Source organism: Cydia pomonella, chromosome 1 (assembly GCF_033807575.1).
Source record: "Cydia pomonella isolate Wapato2018A chromosome 1, ilCydPomo1, whole genome shotgun sequence".
Lineage (NCBI taxonomy): Eukaryota > Metazoa > Arthropoda > Insecta > Lepidoptera > Tortricidae > Cydia > Cydia pomonella.
This window is the reverse complement of record NC_084703.1, coordinates 28,507,964-28,517,201: the sequence shown is the minus strand read 5'-3', so window position 1 is coordinate 28,517,201 and position 9,238 is coordinate 28,507,964. Positions and strand designations below refer to the sequence as shown.

At 35.6% G+C, this 9,238-nt stretch overlaps 1 protein-coding gene across 3 annotated transcripts in view; it reads right to left on the bottom strand.

The window, feature by feature from the left end:
* LOC133527949 (zinc finger protein 41-like) overlaps positions 1-9,238 on the bottom strand; it is a 29,771-nt gene that overhangs the window by 5,127 nt on the left and 15,406 nt on the right. For all 3 annotated transcript variants that reach the window (XM_061865166.1, XM_061865174.1, XM_061865182.1), the window contains 4 exons: positions 6,878-6,945; positions 6,570-6,692; positions 5,223-5,331; positions 4,614-4,788 (listed from right to left, as the gene is read on the bottom strand). In XM_061865166.1, coding sequence (XP_061721150.1) covers positions 4,614-4,788; positions 5,223-5,331; positions 6,570-6,692; positions 6,878-6,945 — 475 coding nt within the window. The remainder of the gene's footprint in view (positions 1-4,613; positions 4,789-5,222; positions 5,332-6,569; positions 6,693-6,877; positions 6,946-9,238) is intronic.

The window sequence follows — 9,238 nt, the reverse complement described above, 5'->3', positions numbered from 1 at the left end:
AGTTTAGAACAAGCAAGCTTAGTCACCTGCGGACTAGATATAAAAAAACGGCCAAGACCATGTCGGGCCGTGCTCAATGTAGGGTTCCATAGTTACCCGTCCGTCAAAAAAGACTGCAAAAACTCAAACACGGCTAGACCGATCAGGTTTGCTACAGTTTTCCTTGAGTCTTTATTAAGCTTTCCTTCCAAGATTTTTTTCATACTCAACTTACATAACTAGTACAAATAACATTAAGAAAAAGGAATTAAAATTACAACACATTAATTGAAATACATGAGCTACTTGCGTAAAATATTAACAATATTTCGCAGTCAGAAATTCTTCTATCTATATTATATGTAGAACGACCTCTCAACAAGCCAAGCTTTAAGTTTATTTTTAAAGATTAACAAACTTAGTCCGGATTAGTGCATTGTGCTAGCTAGACGTGTGATCGCAGCGCATTGTCTAATTGCAACTAAGTTATACAACAGGTCTCTTATCGCACCGGCCGGCTGCCCGGCAGCCGGACACGTGTGCGCATATGATTGTTACTAAGCGAGTAGTGATGGTGGTTTATAATGGGTGACCAAAATGAAGGACACGAGTTGGATAACGCCAGTGACATAAGTAAGTGTAATATCGAGCCGAAACAATAGTGAGACAGACCTAACTAATGAGAAGAGTGAGAAGATGGATTACTTGTAAGCGGCAGTGACAGTGCAACACGACATAACAAACGAACGAGGGACGAGGATGAAAATCGGGATGCAGAGGGGGAGTGGAACCTAGTTGACCGAGCACGTAAAAGATTCGATAGAAAGAACTCTCGAAGCCCAATTTTGAGCGATCACATTAGGGATAATATCGAAGTAACCGTAACTAATAAAGAAAAGATGCCAAAACAAATCACACTCTCCAAGATTCTAATGGCTAATAACATAAAGAGTGTACTTCAAGTAAAATACTTGAGCCACTTTAGCTTGGCTGACTTATAGATCAAAAACCTAACCCACTTCCAGATTACCTAGGAAACTTTAAATTTGGCTTTTAAGGTAGACTTTTAAGTGTATATAGCGGAAAAAATCTGAAAACTGAAAATTATTCATAATTAGATGAAAAACAATCATATATTGATAATTATTAGATTTATTTAGACTTATAGATCAAAAACCTAACCCACTTCCAGATGACCTAGAAACATGATACTTGGCATCAAGGTAGACTATTAGGTGTCCATAGGAGAAAAAATCTGAAAACTGAAAATGATTTGATAATTCGATGGCAAAAATCATATATAATCATTAGATTTATTAAGTCTTATGGATCAAAAACGTAACCCACTTCCAGATGACCTAGAAACTTGATATTTGTCACCAAGGTAGGCTATTAGGTGTACATAGAAGAAAAAATCTGAAAACTGAAAATTAATGAAAATTCGATTGAAAAAAAATCATATATTGATAAGAAATTAAGACTTATAGATCAAAAAGCTAACCCACTTCTAGATGAACTTGAGACTTGGTATTTGGCATTAAGGTAGACTACTAGACGTATATACGAAGGAAAAAATCTGAAAACCCCGCAAAATCTGGAAAGGTTAAAAGAAAAAACTCGAATTGCTCAACTTAAGATAAGAAAGACTAGAAGTCAGAGCTGGCAAACCTTTTGTTCGTCAATTGATAAATCTACGTCCTCTAGTGATATGTGGTCTCGTGTGAAGTGGCTAAAAGGCATTAAGTCAAACATGGCTTATGCAGACAGTCAAAAGATCGACGAACTATTGCGTAGCTTAACGCCTGATTACGCGTTACCTGCAGCCCCAAATTTTAAGTCCAACTGCATGAAATCAAAAGAAAATACTGCCCCAGGATGTGACGATATTTCTTATTCTATGTTAAAAGTATTTACCCGATTGTGGCAAAGAAATCTTATTACGTCTTTACAACATATTTTTTGAAAGTGGCTATGTTCCATATCAGTGGCGAGATATTAAGGTAGTGCCTATTCCAAAACCTGGTCGTAACCTACAATCCGCTAATTCACTTCGCCCAATTTCATTGATATCATGCATTTGTAAGATTTTTCATTCTATATTACACAAACGTCTCGAATGGCACTTTGAAAAAAATCTGATGTTTGCTGAGGCTACTACCGGGTCTAGGAAAGGTCGCTCATGTGTTGATAATTTAACTCGCTTTGTGACTGACGCGCAATTAGGAAAGGTAAGCGGGCCCATGACTTTGGGTTGTTTTATAGATTTAGAAAATGCATACAATAATGTCGACACATCTTATTTGGTAAACACACTAAGACTATTTTGAAATAGGAGCTCAAATATGTAATTATTAATGGAATTTCCTTAAGGAGCGCGAGCGTATACTTAAAATTTCAGACACTTATACCATCAGACACACCGGTCGAGGGTAGGCACAGGGTGACCCCCTCTCACCTTTATTGTTTAATATAGCGACGATTAATATCTGCAAAGAAATAACCAATGTAACAGTATCGCAATATGATGATGATTTTGTTTTATATACTGCTGCCAAGAAAGTCAATGATGGTATATTACAAATACAATCTGCTTTAAATATGTTCAATTGTCTATTAAAGGAAAAGGGGCTATCAATTTCAGGGTCTAAGAGCAAAATATGCGTTTTTGGCAAGCATATAAAGGCCGAGGCAATAAATATTAGCGTAAACGATACATCCTTACAAGTAGTCGATAATGCTAAGTACTTAGGGTTGTGGCTTGATCGTGGACTGAGATGGAAGCGACATATAGATGAAATAACACAAAAATGGACAAAATGTATCAATATTTTTAAAGTTCTCACAGGACCACGTTGGGGAGTGCATCCTAAACACTTAAGACGATTATATATAGCTCTTATACGTAGTCGATTGGATTACAGCAGTTTTCTTTATGACACTAGCGCAAAATGTCACTTACACAAATTAGACAAAGTCCAAAAACAATGTATGCGAGTAATTGGCGGATTCATCAAAAGTTCCCCTATACATGTAATGGAAAATGAATTGCACATACCCCCACTACACACTCGTAGACATTATCTGGCTGGTAAATACTATTTAAAATCTAAATCCCTCTTGAATTGCCCTACAATTAATTCCATTCGCAATTTATGTCAAATTCTTAGCTCTCGGCAGTATGGCAGTAAAACGCCTCTTTTAGTTTTCATCCACAATTGTCTAAAGGATGTCCTAATTCAGTCAAAAAAACAACTGGAAATGTTTAGTTTAGATACTTGGATCAATAATGTTAAATTGTCTGATGTCATCCAAATAAATTTAGAACCCATAACACAAGCCAAAAGACTATACGACAAAAAACAACTCAAATCTAAATGCACACAATATCTGGATGTAACATATGGGATGCACTACAAAATATTTACAGATGGTTCCAAAAATAAAGAAATATCGGGTGCTGCCTTTTATGACCCCCAATGCAAAGTATCGGCTAAGTTTAAAATGTCAGCCAATATCTAACGCATATCGAACTAGTTTCTATTTTAGAAGCATTATCTTGGACTGAATCAGTGGATGGAAAAAAAAATTGTAATCCTGAGAGATTCAAGGAGTGCCCTTCAGCATCTGGCTCGATGCACCTCGAATTATCGAGGAGCACCGATAGCCTATTCCATACTAAAAACAATCGATTACCCTACAGTGGATACCGTCCCATATAGGTCTCACAGGCAGTGAGGTGGCAGATATTTTAGCAAATGAGGCGGTTAGTGACGGAATCCCGTTTGGTATAGTACCTACTTTTATGGACACAATTCATCTAGTCAAAGAACAATGCAGACAAATTTGGAGTGAATATTTTGATTGTAGATCTTAAGGAACAGCCACAACTCTTAAGGAAGACATGGTTTGAAGACTCGTGGTTGTAATCAAAGAGAATTGATGATTGCAATAGAGAGGTAAAGTATAAGAAAAAAACGGCCAAGTGCGAGTCGGGCACACATTTTACAACTTTGGAAGTCTCTCGGGCAAACTATTCAGTTTAGAAAAAAATTATATTAGAAACCTCAATATCATTTTTGAAGACATCCATAGATACCCCACACGTATGGGTTTGATGAAAAAAGTTTTTTTGAGTTTCAGTTCTATGTATGGGGAAACCCCAAAACGTATTGTTTTTTTTCTATTTTTGTGTGAAAATCTTAATGCGGTTTATAGAATACATCTACTTACCAAGTTTGAACAGTATAGCTCTTATAGTTTCGGAAAAAAGTGGCTGTGACATAAACGGACAGACAGACGGACATGACGAATCTATAAGGGTTCCGTTTTTTGCCATTTGGCTACGGAACCCTAAAAATCATGAACATAGGTCTAAAATGCACTTTTAACATTTGTAACAAAATATGCACAAAGCTAAAAATATGAAAATTGCTTCTAAAATTCGGCAATAACAAGTTTCAGGGAACGTACCGATTACTATTTTTTTATTTAAACGCGAAAAAAAAAAGATATCCGCTCACGCTTACGCTCAGTGAGAGTGAGAGGACACGAACTTACTGGATCTTAAAAGGAGAAGTAACTGCGACCGAGAATTCCTAAGCGGACAACAAAACAGTGCACAGTTAAAAACTAACCGTTTGACATCTTCCAGGGTCTTGGGCTTTGGTAGGTGTTGTGTAGTGATAACTTTACAGAGCACACGATGCCTGGATAGCTGTTCGAATGAGTCAAACTTCTGGTTGCACCCGTAGCATATGGCTTTGTTGTGGCATGTCTCATGAACCATCAGATCTGTCGATGTTACAAAATCTGCAAATGAATAGAAGAAAAAAATAATATTTGTGTATCGGTCACAATCTTTGTGTCACAAATTGAGAAAGCGTTGGGACCCCCCTCCTAGTAGGGCAAAAGGGGAAGTACCGTTTGTGACCACTGTACCCTTTATGGCCATTAATTATTTTAAATACGATTAAATGGATTTGTTCATATCTAAAGATAGAACACACGAAAAAGGTTGAAGCGAAAAAAAAAAATCATCGCCACTTTATGTGTAGGAGAGGCACCCTGAGAAAATATTGTATTTTAGTTTTTATTCGTGAATGGTTTGTATATCCATGCCAAATTGCAGCTTTCTAGCACTAACGAACACCGAGCAAAGCCGCGGACGGACAGACAGACAGATGGACGTGGCGAAACTATAAGGTTCCAAGATGACTAGTATAAACTCACAAAAATAAACTTACTTCGTCTACATGTTGAGCACACGTATTTATCCTTCTTCTTTAGTGGCGACTGTTTTCCCCCAATCTTTCTTTTTACTGATTTATAGGAATGTTGAGCTATCACATGAGCCTATTAAAGAAAAAAAACGGTATCATTATTTGAGAGCTTAATGGTAATAAAGTAATATTTAAGTTATAAATTATGAAAAACGTGATCTCACTTGCTGCCTAACAAAAATCGGACCAAGCTAAATCTGCATAGACTTTGCTGTGGTAGAGTGTGAGAGTTCCGTTATAAAAGACCAATTCCTAAGAAACTATGTCAGAACTTGTCACCTCAGAGTTAGCTTGGACAGACTTATGTCTACAGGAGAACGGCGCTTTACATATGTACAGGTTCCCGCAGAGAACTGAATTCTATTATTCTATTATAGAGGTTAGCTAAGCATGCATGCACCACTGTTTTGGAGGTTTTGCAGGTAGAGACACTGTAAAATTGTGTCATTTTTAAATGCAGGACGCGCTTATAAATACTTGGCGCCGTTTAGTCAAAGTTTCACGTTTTATGAATATCCAGAAGTTATTGATTGTAAAAAAACATAAAGTCTAAGAAACTGACCACAAGAAAAGCATGTAGATTTCTGACGATACTTGGAGAAGATCAAAGTTGAGAGCAACACAGATTACTATACAAAATTCTACAAAGATATCCAGAAAAAACACAGAACTATATCGAGATAGAAGAAAAGAGTTGATCGATTTGTAAGGGGACCGAGCGTGTAACATTTTGCGAAGACACATTGACGTCACGAGTGACATTTAGTGATGGGACACATAAGCCGTGTGAAATAGTACATTATGATACAAGTGTGCTAAGTTGGCAAAATGACAAATGGACTTTATACATCGCTGGTTTTGAACGCACGCTAAGTCTGTCTCGGCAAATTCAAGCCGCAATGAAAACACGCAATCGGCAGCTCCTGTCATGATGAAAATATAACACAGAAACAATATCAATTGTTTTTTAATTAAATAACAGATATTTTAGGACAAAGAGTACTTACCGATGAAAGGAAATACCAGGATTAACAGCTCCAATTTTATTTGTGGTATTTGAACAATTAATTATTGAACAAGCCGTCAATTGGACTTTAATTTTTGACGTTTCACGCGCATAACGGGCGGGAGCCGATTGATGTTCGCGGCGAGCATAGGAGCCGCGCGGCGACTTTTTTGCACGCAAGGCACATACACTCTTTCCTTTCTAGGAAGCTTTATCTTTGTACATTTGAATCTCAGCCTCTACATCCTTTTTTAATATTCAGTAATATGAAACTTATTATTATTTACTTTATTACAAAACGTTACCTTCAGCCCAGATACACTGTGGAATGACTTGGCACACAGCATACACTCCAGAGGAAGGTCAGTAGGTACAGGGTCAGAGTCTATCTCACTAGTGGGTTCCTCTTTCAATGGTGCATCTAAAAACTGAAAATACATTTTATAACCTATAAGTATTCAACTCGATCACCTATTGAAACTTGTCAAAATAAATAAATATATATTTATTTTTTCGTTGTTATATTTTAATTATTATAACAGTGAAGCAACTTGATTGATAAAAAAAAGCTTTATGGGCATTTCAAAACCTGAAAGTGAATGAATAAATATACCTCTTCCAGCATTTCATTTCCATTTGGCTGTGCAGAATGCTCAGTTCCCTCATGGTATGAAAATGTACCTAGAAATGTTATAGATGTGTATTTAAAAAATATTATTTGTTTAGCCCCTCGTGCTAAAATGTATACCCCTGCAAGCGAATGATTTCGAAAAGAAATTGAAAGTGGAATCTTGAGCGTTAAGAGGGGTTCTAGATCTAGACACAAGAGTTAAAAAAATTGCATTTATTTATTGCAGTGGTATTCACATGCATATATACAGGATCCTAAAGTTGTCGACTTGCTTTTCGGCACGATCTTTTCCTTACTATTGGTGATGATTTATATTGTTTAATTATGCATACCTCGCCAGTCGCGTGACTGGGCGCGACTGAAACTATTTGACACGACGGGGGAATCGATTTGGACGATAAGTAGAGTCAAACTCTATTGCAATTGAGTTCCGTTTTACATAATGAAGCTACACGAGATTGAAATTTATGTATCCTATTATTATAAATTATTTTAAGGTACGAAATTGTGTAATTTTTGTATAAAAAGACATTTAAGTTATTTCTTTAAAGGATGGCCTGTAACGTCAATGGCAATGGCATGGAATAAAAAAAAACAAATGTTACCGTAACCGTACCCGTCATGTTTGAAAAATACTAAAAGCTTGAATCAGTGTTGGACACTTTTTCCGTACCTCGTAACACATGCCTCGAAACACATTCCTCGCAGAATCATCGCCCACATCCTTCACTTGTTTTGTATGTACAAATGTCGCTGAGCTGTTTTCACAAAAGCTGAAGGGAGAATATGAATTCCACTTTTGTCTAAGCATTTGTACATGATCTACCCCAATATCAACATTTTACTCGACTATTATTTAACCAGAAAGTAGGGTTATGGGTTTAAGTATTGATGATTCAGTACAACCTCTAGCCTAGGATTCTAGCCGGATTTAAAAAAATGACATATCGTTAGATTTCACTAGTCCTTCACGACCTGTTTACACTTGTTTTATTAAAGAAAAATCAGTAGAGCCGCCTTTAGAGGACTCCCAATATTTAAGTATATTTTTTCTTCTAGCACCTAAATTATAGAGATTTCAATAAAACAGACATCAGTAGATCCGTAATTGATACATGAGTGCTAAGCAATACAAATTTCATAAAATTAGCGGAAGAAAAATGTTTAGGGCTAAATATTTTTGATTGCAAAAACAGATTTTAGGACTTAATTGGGGTTTAAAGAATAGTGACAGTAATAAAATTCTTATATCGAACAATCTATTTAGATTTGAAGACGTATAATTTTGCCAGACAGTAATTCAAAAAATTCAAAATTCAAAAATTTATTCTGCAAGTAGGCCTCAAGGGCTCTTTTACAAGTCAATACAACATTTATAGTAACATCATATAGTGACATGAAAAATACATAACAACATTTATAAATACAACAGCCAATACCTGGGTAAACATTACATTATAATAATCTTAAAATATTAGTATTTTTCAGTCCTAATTTAAATGCTTATAATTTAAATATTTATATATTTTCAGAATTATATATCCGTTTTGATTGGTACCAAGAATCTGATATAGTAGTACTTTGGTCGCTTTTTAAGTGAATTAAATTTAGTATAATGCATTTATGGTCCGAGAAACCGAATTCACACACTTCAAAGTCAGTCTCTAGTAAAGTTTCTGGGCGCGTGGGTTTGTTTACATATTGTTTGAAATTATATTCGAGCATCAAGTCAAGAAATGTCGCGGTTTGTTTCGAATCATCAGAACATTGACGTTGAAATCACCGCCAATGATAATCCTTTTTTTGTGAAACAATCAATAGGCGTAAAATAAAACAACCTTTTTTTGTAACTTATTATATATACTGCTCACAATAAAATAAGAGCCACTAAGTGTTTTTATCGTAAAGTGAAAAGCAGAACGTGAAAACAGGGTGTTTGGTGCAAATAACTATATCGAGATAGAAGAAAGTAGATTTGTAAGGGGACCGAGCGTGTAAAATTTGCAGACACTTTGACGTCACGAGTGACATTTAGTTATGGGAACATAAACCGCGTGAAAACATTTTAAAGTATCGATTAGAACGGGGCAATTCGCTATCGATAACAACCGACCGATGATAGTACATTAAAAGTCTGTAAGTAAGATTATAATTACTATGAAAAAAGCATTAATGATAGATAACTTAAGTTACCAGATACTTAAAAAAAATTGTATGAAAAATGTTGTTATTAAAATGTGAATTAAATTTTTTAATGTTTATTTGATTTGATAACTTACCATTAACTAAAATGCAATATAGATGTTACCACAACCTGCCTGCTAATCATATGTGTTCAAGGCC